At 39.9% G+C, this 22,483-nt stretch overlaps 1 protein-coding gene across 4 annotated transcripts in view; it reads left to right on the forward strand.

Moving 5' to 3' along the window:
• The window catches only part of INPP5A (inositol polyphosphate-5-phosphatase A), a 312,516-nt gene that overhangs the window by 161,815 nt on the left and 128,218 nt on the right, over window positions 1-22,483 (forward strand). For all 4 annotated transcript variants that reach the window (XM_089510215.1, XM_089510216.1, XM_089510217.1 and 1 more), the window contains exons 5-6: window positions 5,857-5,920; window positions 10,292-10,395. In XM_089510215.1, the coding sequence (XP_089366341.1) occupies window positions 5,857-5,920; window positions 10,292-10,395 (168 nt within the window). The remainder of the gene's footprint in view (window positions 1-5,856; window positions 5,921-10,291; window positions 10,396-22,483) is intronic.

The raw sequence follows: 22,483 nt of genomic DNA on the forward strand, positions 1-22,483 counted from the left end.
AATTATAGATTTTATGACTACATGAATTACACTTTCTGAGTCATCATTGGCAATTTATTTTACATTTATTTAAAGCACTCTTCATAATTGTAATATTAGCTTTAGCACATTCAGTGAGGTAATGCAGTGAATGTTTACTCTGAGCAGTAATTATTTAAACATTTTGTTTTAAGTATTTCCCTGGAGTTGTTAGATTTGCGGATGTTAAATGACCCATATCTCAGCATCTAATTAACAATTAAATAGGCCTTGTGTGTTGTATGCTTTATAGATATTTCCATTTTTTTTATTATTAGAGTTAACATTTCCATGTTGCAAGAGTCATTGCTGGTATCACTGTAATGAACTATGGGGTGCAGTGTTTTGGAAGAGAACCAAAAATGTCTGCGTAAATCTCTTTTGAAGCTAACTGAACAATACGATAAGAATCAGTAGGTTACTGAGTGCACTTTGAGTAAGTATTGTTTGGGTTAACAAACATTTTATTGCCACTCAAAAGCATGTCCGCACTTAGGGATATATGCTGAAATAATGGCATTGCTGGATTTGCTCCATTTCATAATTCCCTTTAGGAGCACGAGTATAATTACTGTATATACTTATATATAATTCTAAAAAAAAAGTAAAAAAATAACCTCAAAAACCTGAGTCGATTTATCCATGGGTCAATATAAATACTGCACTTTTAACAGTTATAAAAAATGAACTATCCCCTGGTGAAAGGCAAGAGTGTAATCTGCCCTGGAAGTCAAGTATATACGATATGGGTTTCTCCATTAACTTTGGTGGTAGTAACACCAAATCAGTCTCCTACATTCATTAATAACTATTTGAAGATAGGCATGGTGAAATTGCCGATACCTACATATGTTGAGAAAGGTGATTTAAAAAGCCTAGAAAAAAGTCCGTTTATGAAAACAAACTTGACACATGTCAAGCATGCTTGGATAGTCATAGTAATTACAGGCTGAGTTTCCCTTATCTGGAATTTCAAGATTCAAAATATTCCAAAATCCAAAATTGTTGACATGGGTGGCTGAGATGGTGACACTTTTGCTTTCAGATGATTCAATGTACACAAACTTTGTTTGTTTCATGCACAAAATTATTTAAAATATTTTGTATAAAATTACCGATAGGCTGTGTGTATAAGGTGTATATGAAACATCAGTGAATTTAATGTTTAGACTTGAGTCCCATCCCATCTCCAAGGTATCTCATTATGTATATGCAAGCATTTCAAAATCCAAAATAACTCCCAAATCCAAAATTCCTCTGATCTCAAACATTTCAGATAAGAGAGGCTCAACCTGTACCTCTAAAAGCCAAATGAGGGAAGGCATTAAACTGACACTGAAAGAAGAAAGGAGTGAGGTTTACTGTGATATGTAAACATGCCCAGAGTGTTTCAACATTCAGACTTCTTTGGCACAAAGATGTCTTCTGTTGTCCTATTCCATTGATAACAAAGGCATTTCATTTTGGCTTCAATACTATATATTTATTAGAGAACAACCCCCCCCCCCAATGCAGTGAGATTTGACTAAACCTACATAATATTGCTCTGTAAGAACATAATCTCTGTGAAGAAAGGGTAGTATAATAAGTAAACCAGGAGTGGGCAAAATGCAGCCCATGGCCTGAATTCAGCCCTCCAGAACTGTTTGTATTGCCCTCAGGGGTAAACAAATTGCCCCAAATGCCCTCTGGGTTATCCCATATTTGCCACATTTTGGAACCCCCTTGTGGGTGGGGCCTGGGGGCCGACCTGGGGAAGCCCTCCTGCTGGCTCCATTTTGTAACCTTCAGGCAGAAACAAACTAGGCGAAGAAACACTGTAGTTGCTTGCCAACGGATAACTTTACTGTCCAACACAAACTAGTAAACAGAAACTTCCAACTTCCAAAAGCGTGCTTCCCTGCAAGATGGTGTCCCAGTTACTTCACTGACTTCAGTGCAGGGCGTCTTGGGCTTGACTCGCCAGCGTCTAGAACCTGCCCTTGGCGGCGTCTCGTCCCCTCCAAAGCCTATACGCTCTCTCGGCCCACTCTGCTAGTTCCTGCTTGTCGTGGAGGCCCGGTCTACCTTGTCTGTGGGGCCTGATTCTGTTCTCCCACCACGACCCTTCTTCTCCTTGCTGCCCGATAGCGTTTTTCCCTATCTCCAGGTTGTACAGCTCTCCAGGGGAAACTCATTCCCACTGAGGGCTAGCCGGGCACCCGACTCGATGAGGGCCCACTCGTATGCGAGTGGAGGAAGAGGGACATGCGGGGTTGAGGGTTCTTTCACCTCGGTGCACGTGGCCTATCTCCCTGTTCTGCGTTCCTCTCCGCATCACCATCTTCCGCGTAGCCTCCTCCCCCCAAACGCCTCTCCCTCTGCCTTAAGAACCCTCTCTATGCCCGCCTCCTCTTTCCTCCCTGGGGCCCTCACTCCTCCCTCCGTTCCCAGCTGTTCCCACTCTCCCTGGCTCTCTTCTCCTTCCTCCTCTGGGTCCTCTGGCCTGCCTTCTTCTTCCCTCGCCCGCTCAACCCTCCACTCTCTCTCTACCTCCTTACACCCTTGACCATTTTAGACCCAGAAAAGGCCCTTTTAAAAACTTTCAGTCACTTCATGTTTTGAAAAAAGGCCTCTCTTTGGGGTTTGGTATCTAGAACCATCTTCAAAGCCAGTAGCCTCTGTGGTGATAGAGCTGCATTCGCACTACAGAAATAATCCAGTTTGTCACCACTTTAACTTCCATGGCTCAGTGCCATGTCTTTCTGGCAAATGTAGTCTGTTGTGGCACCAGAGCTCTCTGATGGGGAAGGCTAAATGTCTCACAAAACATTTACAATTCCATAGCATTGACCCATGGCAGTTAAAGTGGTGTCAAACTGGATTATTTCCGCAATGTGGATGCAGCCCAGGTTTTCTAAGAAATTGCTTAGATTTTTCATAACATTCCAGATATCCTGGTCTACATTTTTTTAAAAAAATCTCTGTTGGTTGTTCCCATCAGTTCTGCTTAATTGTTCCTGTTAGCTAGCCTTCTCCCCTTAACTGAGTAGAGGGTGATGTTGAAAATGAATTCAACAGATGCCTGACTCTGAAAATATGGAGAAAGGAGTCATCTTGTCCTTCCATTTCAGACAGCAAATATCTCGAGTCAACCTTGCAGCTAGGGGTCTTCTTCACTTCTGGATGAACCAAAGTATGTGCTCCTGCCTTAACATATTTCAGTGGGCAGGGGAGGAATCAAATTAAGCTATGAGATGATCAAAGCAGAGGAAGAGAGAGAGAGAGCAGCACTTTAACCAAAGGAACTCTTTTGTTTAATATTTGGTCCTTTTAAAAAAAATGAAGTCTCAGAAAACAGGGATACCCTTCTGGCAAAGCAGGTTTTTTTTTTTTTTTTTTTTTGGCTCAGTGATTGCTGCATTATTTATGAGAAGCTGCACTGCTGGAGATTGAACATTTGCTGATTTGTCAAAAGCACAAACATGAGGTCCTGTCCATCTCCTTGACATATTAGTTCATCCAATGGAAAACACTGTCACACACTTTTAATTGATGACTACACTTTCTTTTGACCCAGGCAGCTTGCTCCAATTCCTTTATTGTTGTTGTAATTTTTTTATTATGCATTTACACATGGGGCAAAGTAAATAAGCATCAGCAGTAGACATTCTTGGGGGGGGGGGGACTCCAAGGTTAACCACTGTGAGGAAGGACAGGTTGACTGCATTAAAAAATAGAAAGAAAGAAAAAGAATATTGTCCGAGATTAAAAGGCTAATACCTAACATTTAATGTCTTAATATAATTTCTTTAGCAATTAATAAAGCTCCAATTCCCCCTCTTCATTATGTTCCCATGATACTCTGGCCTTTAACCTCCAAGGAATCACAGCAATAATTTTTAAATAGCCGTGATCTTCAAGGACTTCTTCTTAGCAGAGATATGTCATCCTATCTTTCTTTCACAGAAAGAAAATCTTATGCTCAGGTTTGTCTTTTCTGCATAATGTGATTTTTGGCTCCAAATATAAGACTTTGGAAGAATCTTGTCTTTCAGAAAAGTTGTACTGCCAAATGCTACCAAATTCCACCCAAATAGGATTGGTAGATTCAGAAGCTGGGATTTGGAGGCAGACTGGCTCTTGCCTAGGTGGAAGCAACCTTAGCACATTGGTTAGATTTGCCAGACTCCACTTGCATTCTGTTCAGTTCTGGTTGTGTTGCATTTGTTACGTGCCTTCAAGTTGAAACCAGGTTATGGCGACCTAAAAGTGGTGCCTCCAAGTTGAAACCAGGTTATGGTGACATTTGAGCTTTGGTGGCAAGATATATTCACAGGAGGTTTGCCACTGTCTTCCTCTGAAGTTAAGAGAGCATGCTTTGCCCATGGTCACCCAGTGAGTTTCCATGATTGAGCAAAAATTCCAGAGTTCTAGCCCAACACTCAAACCATTACAGCATGTTGGCTCTAAGCCCAGTTCTGGTAGTTGCAGAATTCACTGTGTATCAGAGAACTAGCCAGAGACAGTGATCTAGAAAGCCTTTCATCAACTTGTAGTCGAGAATACTCTTTCACAACCCTCCTACTGTGTTGTATCACAGCTATAACCCTTGCTGGTCAACCTGCTCTGTATCATAGTCCAACACAGAGGGCAACATATTCAGAAAGATTATCCTGGCATAGTGTCTGCTACAGGTTTTAGCAGGCCCTGGGGGCCCTTCTCTCCAAGATGCTTTTGTACTTTTTGTCTGGTCCCAGTTCATACAAATATCATTGTTTGTATGTTTGGAGGGGACAGGTGAACAGGCAGTGATGATGAAGAAGAAGAGGAAACTAGAAAGGCTTTTTAATAAGCTATACTACGCTATCGACTCATGTAGAGAATCACTGTGTTCTTAGACTGTTCCATCCCATGGCTAAAAGCAAGAGAGTATGGCCAAATGAAAAAGAAAGCAGAGTGTCTACATATTTAATAGTTGTGTAGAAGATATGATTGCAGGAGGAACACCTTGTTCTTTCATAGTGACATTAAGAATTGTGCTTGTTGTACACTAAAGAATTGCTTCTGGATAGCACAGGTAAATATTTTTTGGGGGGAAGGCTGTACTGGATGGTCAGAATGTATGACTGAGGTTTAGTTCCAGACCATGGAAAGTTACATTTTTATATTACAACCCCAAGAATCTGCACATAGAGTAGACTGCGCTGGCTGGGGAATAGTGGGAGTTATCATTTTAAAAATATATTTTTCTAATCTCTGGTTAGTCCTAGATCAGGGAGGATCATTCTGTGGTTGTACAGATGTTGGGCTGTAGTTCCCAGCATTCCTTGTAGCTGGCTAGAACTGCTGAGTGCTGCAGTTCAACAACATCTGGAGGGCAGCACAGTTCCCATCATTGATATCTTCTGGATCAGTGATCCTGTGAATCTGTATCAATTCTAGATTAGCTTTGACTTTTTAAAAAGATTGTACTTTTATGCCTATTAAATTTGTGTGTGTGTATATATATATAATGTTTTTATTATTATATAAATAAATTATATTAAATATATTATTCAAATATTTATATTATATGCATATATTATAATATATAAATTTATAATTAATATATATTTATAATATGTATTAGTATATTTATTATCACTTTAATACAGATGTCCTTATAATACATAATTTTTGATGGGCCGTTATTGTATTAAAATGCCAAACAAAATGAAGCATTCATTTTTAATGAATGTATGTCTTTCAATTTGTCTCTTGGAAATAAATACAGACCATTAGAATAGTTCAGGGTTAGTATATTTAAAGTGATATATTTACATTTTCATGTACTTGTTTTATTTTGTTTTCAAACAGGCACTGGGAAGTTTTTACTTTCTACATGAATCCTTGAAAAATATTTACCAGTTTGATTTTAAAGGTAAGTGTAAGAAATAAGCTTAAGGCTATAGACTTGTATCAGCTGAGAATAAGTACAACCAAACTCAGTGTTCCAATAGAAATGCTCTAGACTACGTTGTCAATGTCACACTGTTCAGTTCTGCTTATAGTAGAAGTTATATCATATTAGCAGTTTAGGACACTGGGAGATCAGTATTTGAATCCTGGCTCAGCAATGGAAACCCACAAGGTGACCTTGGGCAAGTCACACTCTCTCAGCATCAGAGGATGCCAATGGCAAACCCTATCTGAACAAATCTTGCTTTTACAGGGCTGTTTTCTCCATATCATTCAGGGTACAAATGCGTTTGCCACTAAGTTTATACTTGACAAGGACTTCCATCCAATCTTAGCCCAGTGAGTCTGTATATCTTTATTTACAGTATTCACCCTTTAGTTTTGTGGAAGCCTAAAGTGTTTTAATGTAGCCCTCTAAAGGATAACATAAAGAAAGATCAAAAGACTTTTTTTTTTTGTTTTGGTGGGAACGCCGCCTTGCGGGAGAAAGGCAGGATTTAAGAAAATAAGAAATAATAATAATAACATTATTGACATTATAGATTCTTGATTAATGAAAATTCATTGGTTGATTTTACTAATCATCACTGGATTGGGGTTAGTGTTGCCAGTAGCACAAAGAAAGGTTCACTGTTAACAACTGCACATCTGATATACACTGCAATAAATAGTGGTAGTAGAATCATTTTGATTCACTTTACCTTTTTTATCTCCAGCTTCAGCACTTGATTTACTAAACTAGGTAAACTGTTGTTTAGGGTCTTACATTATGACAGGCTTCTAAATATCCCTCACCTTGTGATGTACCCTAAAACCAATTGTTAGTCCCACTACATTGACCTATTGAATCACTGGAATTTGTTGATTTACCAGGTTTCCACTGATTCATTATGTCTAGTCTAGTTCAGATTAGCAATTGGATTTGGGTATGTTATGTATATGTGTGGGTGTAATGGGTATTGCACTTCTAGAACTTCATATAGTTTATGTTCTCAGCTTGACTTTACCTGCCCCATTCTCCAAGGACATCTAAGCAGTGAGCAATAGTCTCTCCTCCCTCCGCTTCAGTCACAACAGCCCTGTGATGCTGAGAATGAATGACTGAAAGAAGAGCATGTTCTGATGAAGTAGCTATCTTTAGTGGGCATGCAGAATATCCCAGGTTTATTGTTGGCATATGCAATGCTGTCCCCAGGTAAGGTTAGGAAGGAAACTCGCCTTAAAACCTGTAGAGGTGTTACCAATCAGAGTTGCCAGTAATGGCCTCGGCAGCCCAAGGGTCATTGCTAACCGGCTTCCTGTGACAAACTTTAATACACTGTATATTTCATTTCTTCCAACATGTGGATATGGATTGGGAAGGGGAAAACAAAGCAAAAAAGGAACTTCTCAGATGTAATGTAAATATGATGAGGAGAGTCCTCTGGAAGCACCCTCCCGCCTTCTCTCTCTCACACACACATTTTAATAGGTTCAACAACTACATACCTAGCCCAGACTTGTGTCCCCCCCTCCTGCCCAGACACAGCCATGTAGTGGCTGGCAGGAGAGTTGGAGGGGCAGCTGAAAGAAGAAGATTGCTGCTTATTGTCATCCTAGTTTAGCAGATCCTGAAAAATTCCTGAATTGTTGTGTGCTGGCTATCAAAATACAGGAACAGGCAATCCTCCATGCCGTCCTGCATGCTATCCTCCAACTTTGCCAGCCAGGAAAAAAGGTGAATCAAGGAGAGACTGTCTCCTCTCCCCACCCAGAATGTCTTTGAAAAGTATTCAGTTTTTGAAACACTTTTGAAGACATTTCCTTGGCAGGGAGAAAAATCTTCAAATTATTCGTTCCTCCCCTGTGAATAGTTTAAACAAGCACATCCCTAATGTGGAATAGCTCTGATAAAAAATACAGTGTTTGGGGTTTTGAGAAATGTCTGCACTAATTTCAGTATAAAAATCTCATAAGCTTGGTATCACTTATTGAGACAGGTCACATTCATTCTGTGTTTTTGCTCCACATTTATGTGAAACATCATTGAAATTGTAAGTGAACTAATTGTCTAAATTGTCCAGTTTCATTATTCTTGTTCTTACCCAAGATAGATTGCCCCCTTTCTAGTAATTGAGGGTAGGCTAGGGGGTGAGAGGTGTCTGTCTTTAGTGAAGGATTTGAACAGCCATTCTGTGAGTATTGCATTTCAAGGTTTAACTATCATAAATCCTTTCACTCATCATCTTTTTGATGTTCAAGTAAAAATCTTGCATTTAATGTGAAAGATTCATCACAGAGTATTGCATTCCTGAAAGAGAGCAATGTAAATTGCCACAGTGATATACAAAGTTTTTAATGAGAAATTAAGTTCTCTGTCCACTCATTTTCTTCACTTGTAACAGTTGAATAGTTGCTGATCAATAATACAGGTTATTCTTAATCAAATGAACTGTGGAGATGTCTAGTATATTCACTTCAATGTTTGTGCTAAGCCTGTTTTTTTGTATCTGATAGCTTTCACCATCAAATTCAACTTTCATCCTGCTAAAATTTATTTAAAGTTAAGTCCAGCTTTGCCCCCATATGTCTTCCCCCAAAGCTACTGTAAAACATCAGAGGGACCAACCAAACCTTGTTTGCCATCCTTTGTGGGGCAGCTGTGGTGGGGAAATGCTAAAATCTGGAACCCTGTAAAAGCACAGTCCTGGCCTTTCACAAACTCTATTGGTTAAAATTTTAAAAGAACACTTCAGCATATGCTAACATCACACAGAGTCTAAGGTGATTCTAATCCTTCTATACTACTTCTTTTTCCCCGTTACTCCTTTAATCCAGTTGTTCATTGAAGAGAAAACAGCAGGCAAGTGTCTGTACTGCATTTGGTTGAGCTTAGTAAACTGAAGAGGTAGCAGCTGGAGCAGCCATCTCATTGATTTCATTTTATATAACAATGTTGGCACATATTTCTTGGGTTGAATATATCATCAGAAGGAGATCACATCAGAGACAGTATGTTTAGTATAGTTTTTTGTTACTCAGATCTTAAGCTGAAGTATGGAACTGATGCTCTATAGATTTGAAACTGGGAAAGAGACATTTGTCCCATCGGCAAAACCACCTCTGAGTGTTCATTGCCTAAGAAAATCCTATAAAAGATATGAGGTTGGCATAAGCTGACAGACAACTTGAAGACACACACACCACAGTTTATGTCAGGGGTAGACTACATGTGGTCTACAGGCTGAATGTTGATCCATAAGACTGTTCTACTGGCCTCCATAATGATTTTTTTGTCCTCATATTCTCCCAAACACTCTCCAGGGGGTATAGCATGGGGACATTTTTGCCCCTGGACTATTTTAGTCCTGTGAGAGGCCTTTTTAAAAAAAAGCTGTAAGTGAGCCCTGGGACATTTCATGTTGCAATAAAGACTTGTCCTGTGACTAAAATGTGCCAGGGTGCCCCCAAAACATGGTACACAATGTCCCCCAGAGCCTATAGAGGGCAGTAGGGAAAGTTTGAATATTTTTTGCACAGGGTGCGGCAGTGAACACGGTTCTCTGAAGTCTCCCAAGGGGCTAACGGAGCCCCTGCCCTCCAACAGTTGCCCGTGCCTGTTTTATATCCACAGATTTTGCAGTCAGAGAAATGGATCCCTTTGCTGCATTATGGAATTTTAAAAAAATAATAATTTCTAAAAATCAAACTGTGATTTTGCCATTTTATAAAAGAGACATCATTTTACTGCGCCGTTGTGTTTAATGGTTCTTGAGCATCCACAGATTTTGGTATCCATGGGGCGGTCCTGGAACCAAACGGTAACAGATACTAAGGGCTCCTTGTTCATCTATAGCTATATCTCCTGATGTTCACTACCCTATGCCCACCTTTTAAGCAGCGCTGTCCCCCCCCCCAACATGGCCATTTCCCTACCGTGAAGAGAGTGGGTGGGATCACTGAGGATGTATCCAGTTGTTTTTATGTAGCAGGATGCACTGTGAGTGCAATCTGCAGGGACATCCAAGGGTCCTTGGAACGTCCCTGCTGATGATGTCCTTGCAGTCTGTCCCAATACAGGAAAAGAGCTGGATGTCACCACTGTGAGCTCCCTGCAATCCTGACCTCTGCAGTGACCAAAAAAGTGAGTCGCAATGGGGTATGTCCAATATATGCTATCATAATTTACTAACAGGATGCCAGTTTATTTTTCTGTGGAGCAAAACTTGTTTAATTAGATTTGCATTAATTGCTAGTGTCATCAGATCTACTGTTTATGTATTCTCTCTGTTATATGTTTAAAAACGTAGCTGGAGTAACAGATGTATGCTATATGTTTCCTGTCTTTTTCTAGCTAAGAAGTATAAAAAAGTTACAGGGAAAGAAATCTACTCAGATACATTAGAAAGTACACCTATGCTGGAAAAAGAAAAGTTTCCACAGGATTATTTCCCTGAGGTAAGTATAAACAACTGATAATTCCACAGTATGGAGAGCTTGTTTGTGATCTTATGTGTACTAGCAATCTGGTTGGAATCCATCCTGTATTGTTGCTCTATAACAGGCTATAATTCTACCATTGTCACCAGTTTATCTAGATTGGATTAGGTTAGATTAGATTAGATTATTAGGTCTGATAATCTGTTACTGATAATCTGTTACTGATCTCATAGTCTAGACAGGTTCATATAGTTATGCATATCCTTAAGATAACTTAATCTCAAACCTTGTAGAGCTTTAAAACGATAAATAGCACTTCAGGTTGTGCCCAGAAACAAAAGTCAAACAGGAAGAAGATGCTATGAAATCACTCATGACCACCAGCAGCACTTCTCCCTCAGATGGAAGCCACCACTGGGGTTTTCTGGCCCTAGGGCTGTGCAGAAGCCCCCCCCCCCCCCGTGTGCCCAGGAAGACGGCCAAGGAGCCCAGCACCATGGAGCTACTGAAGAGTGGCTGATGCCCCCCCCCCCCCAGCCTCACATCAACAGTTTCCCCAGAAACCCAAGAGCGGCAACAGGCTGACAGCCAGCATAGCCGCCTCAGGCGCCCCTCCTCCTCACAGCAATAGCTTCCCCAGCAAGCTGGCCCTCCGCACCCATTGGGCAAAAGCTCCTGCACTGGCAGCTTGAGCTGGAAGGGGCTGGAAGAGGAGGCTCAGGGAGCATCCTCATTGTCTGGACCAGCCTGTGCTCTTAGGCAGAGAAAACTTGCCTCCCCCACTTTTGCATTTCTAAGTTTGCTCCCTCCTCCCTCCCTCCTTGATTCCTCCTCCTACTACTCTTTTCTCAGGCACAGCTGTGAGCTAAATTTCACCAGGCTGCATTATGGGCCCCGCCGCCTCTGTCACCTCCTTCTGCTGCCAATGCCGTGCTCCCTACCCATGTTGATGGCTGTATCCTGGTGTGTAGAGTTGTGAGGTGTGATTAAGCCCTGTTAGTTGTGTTACTGCTATTGTTGTTGTTGTGTGCCTTCTAGTTGTTTCTGACTTACGGTGCCCCTAAGGGAAGACTGTGGGTATCCCCGGTCTTCAGTGTTCAAATCACAACACCACACTGGTTCTTTCTTGAGGCTTTGTTGTTTTTTGTGGTGTGGCTTCAAGTCATTTCCTACTTATGGTGACCTTAAGGTGAACCTATGCTGGGGTTTTCTTGGCAAGACTGGTTCAGAGACGGTCTGCCATTGCCTTCCCCTGAGACTGAGAGAGTGTGACTTGCCCAAGCTCACCCAGAGGGTTTCATGGCAGAGCAGGGAATCAAACCCAGGTCTCCAGAATCGTAGTCCAACACTCAAACCACTACACCACACTGGCTCCTATTCTCATGTACTACCTATGAAATAATTGCAGGCTTTTTTTGTTCTTGTGTATGTTCAAGTCCTTTCTAACTTATGGTGACCCTAAGACAACATTATCATGGGATTTTCTTGGCAAGTTTCTTCAAAGGGGGGTTGCCATTACCATCCAAATCAAATTAAAATTATACCACTCAAATCAAAGTTGAATTGATTTGTGGCTAACTTTATAGCATTTAGGTCCAATAGATGTAGCATGTAGGTCCAACAGATGTAGCATTTAGGTCAAATAGATATCAGAGGGATTTAGTTATTTGTGAGTAACAGTCCTCACGGCAGCTAAAGTAATCTAGATTCAGTTCAATATTTTTCTGCAGGTTCAGAATCTCTATGAGTGAAAATAGGGAGCAGGAATGAATTTCTTAGTAGTGTAATAGGGAGCAGAAGACTGAGCAGGCTGAGATATTTATTAAAAGTAAAAGAAAGGGAGAGAGACTGACTTACTTGAATTGATTTGCTGGTGCAATAAGAGACACTTATAGGCTAACAACTTTGTAGTCCAAATAAATGTGGGTAGCTAAACACAGTAGTGAACAATGAAGGGACATGGAAGCATGAGATAAGTGGCTGAGATAAATAATAATAATATTAATAATTATAGTTTATATTTTCCCATCTCTCCCAATGGATCAAGGCAGGATTACAGCTCGCTAAAATACACATAAAAACACATTGATAAAATAAAATAACAATTAATTAAAACTAGCTCATCATCAGGTGGAAATACGATAGAGTTATACAACAGTCAGAAAGATGGGGAATATCTCTTACACAAGGTCAGGTGGGTAGGCTTGCCGGAAGAGATCCATCTTAAGTGCCCTCTTAAATGCCTCCAAGGAGGCAATAAGATGGATCTCCTCTGGAAGACCATTTCACAATTTTGGAGCAGCTATGGTAAAGGCTCTTTGGGAAGTCTATGTGGGCCTAGATGATTGGTGTTCTAATACGCTCTTCCCAGTTATTCTGAGACTGCGGGCCGGATTATGTAGGAAGAGGCATTCCTGCAAGTAACTCAGGCCCAAGCCTTGTAGGGCTTTAAAGGTAATAACCAACACCTTGTATTGCCCCCGGAAGCTGATTGGCAGCCAGTGAAGAGATTTTAGAACAGGTGTAATATGGTCAAACCTGGACAAACCGGTGACCAATCTGGCTGCCACATTTTGAACCAATTGAAGCCTCCAAACTTGATACAAAGGTAGCCCCATGTAGAATGCATTACAGAAATCCAAACGAGAGATTACAAGTGCATGTACCACTGCTTCAAGGTCCTTTTGGTCCAGGTAGGAGCACAGTTGGTGTATCAACCGAAGTTGGTACCAAGCACTCCTGGCCACCGCATCTACCATGAGATGTCAATTGTAACAACGAATCCAGGAGTACTCCTAAACTGCCAACTTCGTCCTTTAGGGGAAGTGTGACCCTGTCCAGGACAGGTTGACAAATCTCCTTCCCTGGATATGGAGTACCTATCGCAAGTACCTCAGTTTTCTCTGGATTCAGTTTGAGTTTGTTTTTCCTCATCCAGCCCTACCAACCCGAAGCAGGCATCCAGAGGAAAGATGCCATCTTTAGTCACTGCAACAGTGGGATACATAGACAAACCACATGACTTCAGATGATCTCACCCATCGGCTTTATGTAAATGTTGAAAAGCATGGGGGACAGAATGACACCCTGAGGGACGCCAGATGTCAACTCTCTTTTGGAAGAGCAGCTGTCCCCCATCATCACCATCTGGAATCTGCCCGAGAGGTAGGAATGGAGCCACTAGAGTGTAGTGTTCAATGGTATCGAAGGCCACTGAGATGTCCAAGAGAACCAACAGGGTCACATGTCCCCTGTCGATGCCCAGACGGAGATCATTGACTAAGGCGACCATGGCTGTCTCAACTCTGTATCCCGCCCTGAAGCCATTTTGAAATGGGTCCAGATAATAAAGGCAGGAAATTCTGTATAACCTTGTTGTAGAGCCTACTCACCTAAAACGAAATTCATACAAAAGCAAGAGAAGACTGACCCAATCAATATTTGAGGTGATTTAGGATTATGCAGAATTGGTTATACCTAAAGGGCTGTAGTTTGCATTCATTTGTTAATATCAGCTACAGAGTTCCATTGAATGAGTGGAATTTAGATAAGTCTTGACTTACCAATTTCCTAGTATTTTAGTTGAACTTCTCTGACAGTAATATTTAGATTTAGATCTGAGGCACTTCCTACCTCTCTGTCTTGGACTGAAGTAATAGTTTCCTAGTGTCGGGTTTGTATATTGTCATGCCTGTTCTCTAATTGAGTGTTGAGCTACATTTCAGGACCCAGTCAGAGAATAACATTACCAGTATCATTCTCTGTTTTAGCAACCTCCCTCACCCTGGGCAGTTTTCCTTTGCATAGGCTGGGCCTTGATTTTCAGGACTGGTGTTTTTCAAGACTGGTAGCCTGTCAAAATCAAGAGCCCATGCAAAGGAAAACCACCCAGTGAGGTTTCCCAACAGACAACAGATCACTAATTAAATAGACACCCTGAGGTTTTGCCATTCAACAACAGAACAATACACAGATTAACATGCAAATCACTTCCTATCAAGCAACAGTATATGTACCCCACTCGCTTCCATGACAGCATTCTCTGAAGATGCTAGCCACAGTTGCTGGTGAAATGTCAGGAAAAAAACTCTTCTAGAACACAGCCTCATAGTCCAAAAACCCACAAAAAACTATGGATGCCAGCCATGAAAGCCTTGAACTTCACATAAGACCCACTGAGTCTGATGGGATTAACTCCTAATTAAATGTGTAGTGATGCTGCTGCCTTAACAACCAGTGCTTAACAGCTTCACAAACCATGGCTATTTTGTATATCTGCTTGGAAAAATTTACATCAGCTTTACATTATTGTGTGTTTATATCCTCTCTAATGTAACATTTATGTTCTTTGGAGGAGGGGGACGGTGTGCCCTTAGTTTAAGACTGATTCCTTTTCTTTTTATTGCTGCCGCTTAAGGATGATCTAAAAGTAATTACAATGATTGAGGCATAATGCCATTCAAAATAATTACAGCCCACTGCATATAAAAGTAACAAAACTTTCTGTGCTGATTTATGGCTTCTCTTGGCTGTGCATGAATCTCAAATGATGCCGTTGGGAGCAACACTCCAGATAATGTTAGGTCATTTTTAAAAAGCAGATTTGTGTAGTCTATCAGGGCTGAGTAATTTTTCCCCCTCCATAGTGAGAAATTGGTTGTTATCATAGATCACCGATACTGCTCAAAGCTCTTGTGAAAGATGAATTAATTTCACTAATGCTTTAATGCAAACCTTTCATGGAGAAGGCTGTATGGTGATAACCTTACTGCAAACTCTCCTTTCTCAATGATGATTTATGTTGTCTTTTAGTAGATGAAACTGCCTGTATTCACAATCTGTCTGCTGGCTAAAGGAATCTTATTAACAGGAAAACTGGGAAGAGACTTAATATTGTATAAGGTGAAAGATGCTGAACTCATTTCTTGGGGCATTGAAGTGCCATATTCTGAAATCTAGATAACACCTTATTGAGGACTACAGATAATCGTGAACAGCTTGGATATTCGACATCAGTTCACATGAAGGTGTATATATTCTTGAGAAAGATCACTGCATTGAAACATGTGGTCGGAACAAGTGACAGCACTGAATATCTTAATGAGGGAATGGATTGGAGTGACAAAGCTGAATACAGTCTCTCTCCCTGAATCTCGTTATGATCTAAGCCAGGGTGAGCAGACTATAGCCTGCAGGATGCATGTGACTCCCCATTGTCCCTTGTATGGTTCCCCAGCCCAACCAATTTTTGTTTTTGGGTTTTTTTTAAGTATTGAGACACACATACACACACCGCACACTCACCACACACACACCATTTAGGGACCATAGGGGCAATTTAACCATGTCTCCTGGCTTCTCCTAGCTTCTTTTAAGCCAGAGGAGTTAATTTCAAATCAGAAGTGGTATCTGTTTCCATTCTGGTTAAGAAAAATGCCTCTCTGGAGCATAAAACGTGTTGTTTTCCTTCAAGTTATTTTCCACTTATGAGAATGTGTGAAACCTGGTTGTGATCTATTTTGCTGTTGTCCTCTTGAGCTAACATCCAAAGTGGGACTTGGTTCCCAATTTGAGGAGCAACAGACAGAGTCATTTGGAAAGACAAGACTACATTGGAAGAAAGAAGGGAGAATGATCATGGGGAGAGATGTCTCATTTTATAAGAGTAGTAAGAAAAGGAAAGGAAAGGCCATGGAAGGAATGGAAATTAATCTGTGCTGGGTCTGGAAGTGGACAGGACATCAAAATGATTGTGTTACTCCTATGTTGCACTGGACTGTACTTTACTGTAGATACCATGAAGTAAAAAAAGACATCTTTATGAGCATTTACACACACACACACACACAAAACCTGATTAAGCAAGGTCCTCCTGACTTACTTCATAAATGACTTAGCCTTTCTGAGCTCTCTTGAAAAAACTCTGAAAGCTCAGAAAGTCTGAAGACCAATTGTGCTCAGCATTAGGTCTAAGCCTATTATTAGACAAGAGAGCAGCAGCTGAGGTGTTATGAAAGAATTTTTAAAAAACCAATCTCTATTTTTTTTATTGGATTTTTACTCCTAGACAGAGAGATTTGCAGAATTTTCTGTCACTTAAGTGTCAAAATAACTTGGCCAGCCCTGGGCCAAGGCATTCTACATCTTGACAACAGTGAGAAGAACATATTTACTATGCCATCCTATCAGCCCTGTTACCATTACTGAGTTTCTCCTTCCTCCCTAAATTTATCCTCAGCTAGATGGGAGCAAACCAGTAGTATGGAGAAATGGAGGTGGCCAGGATGCTTTTCTTACATTTCAACACTTCCTGGCAGAGATAGAGGCTTTATGCACAGAAAAGGGCTGGTAGCCAGTAAAGCCATTTCAATATGCTCTCTATAAACAGCCCCCACCAGCAGTCTAGCCACCAGGTTCTGACCAGTATGTAATCAATGCATTTGTTACTATGGTCAGATCTGATTTCTCCAAGAACAGGTTTAGCTGGCACACTAATTTTAATTGTGGAAATGCATCCCTGGCAACTGCTGAAACATGATCTCCTGGATCAGGGCTAGGTCTAAGAGTATGTCTAAGGTTCGAACCTGAGATTTCAGGGGGAGAGAAACCCCATCCAGCACAGGGCTGAATTCCCTGCTCTAGCTTCCAACTGACTAAGAGCTGGGTTTAGATTGAACTTCTTTGCTCATTGACAGAAGGCACTGGTTTAGTACTGAAACAACTCCTTTGAATTAGATGGAAAGCAGAGACAAAAGTTCAGTGTCATCAGCATATCTATGACATTGAACCCCAAATCTTCAAACACTCTCCCCAAGCAGTTTCATTTATGTTATATATGAATAAATCTGGTATGACATTACAGGTAGTATCAGAATGTTCTTCCTATCCCCTCCCCTTCACCCAGCAGCCCTCTGTGACAATGAAAACCTGCTCCAGAGAGTTTCTCCTCTGAGGAAAAAGGGATTGCATCCTTTCAAACTCTGCTAGCAGAGGCACATTATTGGATACTGTTCACAGTTTTACATTTGCCCAAGAACAATTCCTTGCTCAGAAGCATACCTTTGCTGAAGGGAAGCATGGGAATCATATTAATCAGTAATTCGTTGTTTATTTTCTACTTATGATGATCCTAAGGCAAACTTATTGTGGGGTTTACTTGGCCAGATTTGTTAAAAGGTGGTTTATCACTGTCTTTCTCTAATGATGCGAGAGTGTGACTTGCCTGAGGTCACCAAGTGGCTTTCCTTGACCAAGCAGGGATTTGAACACTGGTCTCCATACCAGGTTGGATCAGTCAATTCCTACTGACAACAAATGTGTTAAAGAATGAGCATTCAATGGAGAAAATTATTTTCCGACACCCATTTGCACTTATAAATTTCCAACACCCATTCGCACTTGTATATCCTAATTTCATCATTTATCTTTGGTATGGCTGGGCAGATTTCAGGCTTGTGGGATCCGGTTAATTGGTTGGCTGAAACCCTGAGATCACCAATCAGAGCTAGGTGCAAATAGTGGCATAAATCAGGAGCCACACACAAAGAAATAGAATGCTCCTGGATGCATAGTTCACTCCAAGAATCTGTGATCAGTACCAGAGCCAAATTCAAAAGTTTTCATGTAAAAATCAGTGCTTGGACTCCACCACCAACTCAAGTATTTTATTTTAACAAGGATGGTAGTTACTACAGTTGTTAGGAATCAAATACTCTTACTGGTCTATTTCACATCACCCATAGATCATGCAGAAGATCCCAGGCTAAGCTCCATCATCTCCAAATTATATAGCATCAAAACAAATAACTGATGGGTGATCAAACAAAAGAACAATATATTTGACAAAAATATTACTTTGTCCACTACAACTATCTGACTGAAGTAGCAGAGTTTCTGTTTCTTCCCCACTGTGTAATGATCTGATAAGAACAACTGATGCCTGCAAGTATTTTTAGAAACCCTGTAAAAAAAAACCACCTACAATCACAAATTCAGGTAGAGGATTTGTTTTGAGAGAGGAGTTCAGATTTCATTGAGATAAAAATAGTTTGCAGTCTGTGGTTCCAAAGCAAAATATTGATTGCTTCTCAGTATTTCCTCATATTTAGCACATTAAAAAAGATTTACAGTATTCTGTTGAGTTCTTGTTTTAGTTTATATTGGTTAGACATGCAGAATTAAAGATCCAGATCAAGCTACAAGCATTACATTGGATTATCTTATTGTATTGTTTGAATTCTAGTAAATTGTTTGTGTTGTAAGACCACTGTGAGCCATTTACATAGAGAAAAATGAGCGCAATATATAATGTTATAGCATCTCAATCACAGTATTAAGTGTCTATTAAGTAGGAATATGTCTGCAGAGTTGACGGGCTTCACTGAGGGTAGCTTGTTAGCCAAATGTTATGTAGATGTGACTCAGGCTATGAATCAAACATAAAATGTATTTGAAAATAAATCATTGTACATTTATTTGTTTTTCTTTGAACAACAAGAAGTAGAAAGCAATATAGGATCTTCAGTCAACAGTACTCTTATCAAAGCAGATCAGCAAAATTACAAATAATAAGATACAGTATGTTAGTCAGAGAGGCTTTGAGAAGAGTCAAAGTTATACCACACCTCTTGGAACTGTATATGAAAATGCCTATTGTATTTTTGAGGGGAAAGCTGTTTGACTCATTTGGTCACTAAAAACATTTTTGATCAAATTTTCCTACATGTAAATAAAAAATTGGCATACTGTGCCCTCCTCCATCAATGATAATATAAAATGCCAAAGGTCTCAGGATATTCATCACATTCTCTCCCCCCCCCCCCCCCGCCTGTGACCCATTTCTATTTTAAATATCTGTTTCTTTTGCTTAGGGTTTGGTCCATTCCTGGCATGTGTGCAATTCAGTGATCTCTTTCTACATCCCAGAATATCATGGGAGTATCCCTAAACGGAGCACAGTTTTCCTAGAGTAGAATGTTGTATGATTCACTCAGCTGTCCCTTAAAAAGCACTCAGTGTTACTGGGTTGACAGAAAAGACATGTCCATTGATCTTTGTGGTTACAGACCCCATTTATGTTAATTTGCTCATATCGGAACTCTGATTTAACAGACATTTTGGGATATTTTGGCCTGGGACATTTTCACTACTAGCTACTAGTAGTAGCTAGTAGCTAGCACTAGCTACTACTAACACTAGTACATGTTGAAATGTTAATTGGATGCTGGATGAGTAGGACTTTTTAAAAGAAAAATATATAATGGCTCTTTTTTTTACAAAAAAAATGGAATGATTTTCCATTTTCATTCATCATCTTGTTTAGACACAATTTTGTATTTTCTTTTTTATTATTATTATTTCACCTTTCCATCCAAAGCTTGCCAACCTTTATGTTTGTTACATACATATATATATTTCTTTTTTAAAAAATAACGTATTCTTCTTTGTACAATATATATGTTATTAGTTATATATACATCATTGTTTCATATTTATCTCTAATTTTAGTCTCATTCTTATACATCTTCCTTTCAATTTTGCTGGTCCTTATATATGTCTAAATAGGGTTCCTTTCCCTTTTTAGTCTAGATCTCAAACTTCGTTGATTTTCCCCATTTCCTTTGAAATTGTTGCTCCAGGTTTTCATTGAGCATCATTGTTGGTTTGTCCATAAATCATTTAATTTTGTTAACCAGTCTTCTAACATGTGGGGATTTCCTCCTTTCCAATACTTTGCTAAAATTAAACGGGCTGCTCTAATCATATATAGCATAACCCCTATTTGGTCTTGGTTCAGTTTCCCTTCCAGTTCTTCTGTAATATTTAATAAAAATAATTTGGGATTTTTTTCAAAGTTTAGTTGAAAGGTATCCTGGATTTTTGTGTGAATTGCTTCCCAAAACTCATTTGTGACCTTGCATGTCCACCACATGTGGAAGTAGTTGGCATCTGTTTCCCCACATCTCCAACAATTATATCCCTTGGTTTCATTTTTTATCCTTGCCACTTTTACAGGTCATAGGTGCCACCTGTAAAAAAGTTTATAATAGTTCTCAATTAAATGAACGCTTCTAGTGAATTTCAGATTTTTTACCCCCAAACTTTCTCCCAGGTATTGAAGGGTATTTGTTCCCCTATATCCTGCATCCATTTTACCATACAGTCCTTTACTGATTCTTCATTTAGTTCAATGTTTAATATGGTCTTATAAATTCTGGATACCATATGTTTTTCACCCATAGATAAAAAAATTTCTATATCTTTTATTTCGCTTTCTATTCCCATCTGTTTCATATCTTTTTTTGAATCTCTCTTTTAACTGGCAGAACAATAGCCACTGTATCTCTGTTTCTTTCTTCTGAAGCATTAATTCAACTCTATGTTTATATTTTCTATGCAGTGCAAACAGAGTAACTAGATATCATAAAATGACAATTGCAACAGTAAGACTGTGTCAAATGCTACATCCAAAAACTTTTGTCAAAAATGTATTTGTTTATTAATATTATTAAAAGATAAGAAATCCTACAAAGCTATCCTGTTTCTGCAGAGTTATAGAATGGGTTACATGGCAGTGTTTTACTTTATGGTCAGTTGCTTTTTATTTTGTGGGAAGTAAAAGGTCCTATGTATGAGAGTAAGACGCTTCTACTTGAACATGAGGGAATCCTGGATTTCTCTCAGAACTCCTCTACAGGATTGTGTCCCTCCCCCCCCCCCCCCAACCATTCTTTTTCTCTATGCCAAATCCCTTGTTGTTCCAGAGAGTCTCCTTATTTTCAAGAATAGCTTGAGTGGGGGGAAGCACAACAGAATACAATAGGAGCAAAGTGTAAAAGTGTGCAAGCAGAATTTGGCTTGTAATTTTCTGGAGCCTTGGCCGTATTTGTTCTAATTGTGTTTTAATGTTTCATTGCACATTTTGTAGTTCCATTTCCTTCTGTGGCCTTTTGCATTGGCATTTTAATATAATTGTTGTTAAATTTACTTTTGTACATTTTGGTGTTTTGGAGCAAAAAGAAAACCCAATCTCTATGGGAGGGGGGGTTGTTTTGTTTTTATCTTTAAACTTTTGAGAGGGTTTCAAGGACTTCAAAATAAGACCCCAAGGACCACCTGTGGCTCACAGGTTGCACTTTCCCTTGTCTTCGCTGTGCATGGATCATCAGAAATAAACCCATTTGAAATCTTGATTACTTCCTCCCAAGTGCACATAGGATTGCAGTTTGAATGACAGCTAATTTGAGTGCTGTTCATTTTCAAAAGGACTTGGAAAAGTAAAATATGTCACATGGTATTCTAAAATCTGGGTTTTCCTCAAAATGATCATATATAAGGTTTGAGGGGGAGGCTTTTTCAAGGGGAGTAGATAGGTGCTTAACTTGCATTGAATTTTCAAAAAAACCATGCACACCTGTTTTCTTTCCCCAGCTAGGCTTGAAGACTTGATGTAAGCCTTATGGGGGACAGAGGCAGGATTTATATGGGACAACTGGCAGCTCTTAAGCCTTATTGCACCCATTCATTCTTACCAGTAAATGTCTCCCCAGCTGTTCTTAGCTCATTCATTCTTTTTTCAGATGGCTTCTGATACTAGAAGTAGCTTTGACGAGGGACGGAATGATCTCTGAGGGGCATTTGCTAGACATGATCATAACCCTTATATACCATTGATCCTTCCTTATAAGGAAGGGTCCTGAGACTAAATATAAGCTGAGGGTGGTGGTGAAGGAGGAGCTGGAAAAGCACACTCCTCCTACTTAGCAATAGCACTAACAAGGATATTTCTATACCTCTTATCAGTGCACTTAAACACTCCCTAAGCAGTTTACAATGTGTAAGGTAATTAGTCCCAACAAGCTGGGTACTTATTTTAGCGATCTTGGAAGGTTGTCAGGCTGTTGACCCTGAGCCTCTGGCTGGTATTGAACTCATAACCTTGTGGTTTGTGAGTGAGTGGCTGCAGTACAGGTATTTAAACACTGTGCCACCAGAGCTACTTAGCAGTTTGGCACTATTGTCTACATATATTTTTCCCAGCATTACTTTGACATTACTTAATAGTCTGGGGAACACATCATTGCAGATCTATAGCTCTTTCAATATG

Source organism: Sceloporus occidentalis, unplaced genomic scaffold, assembly GCF_023333645.1.
Source record: "Sceloporus occidentalis isolate IW3139 unplaced genomic scaffold, rSceOcc1.0.p SCAF_2, whole genome shotgun sequence".
Classification (NCBI taxonomy): Eukaryota; Metazoa; Chordata; class Lepidosauria; order Squamata; family Phrynosomatidae; genus Sceloporus; species Sceloporus occidentalis.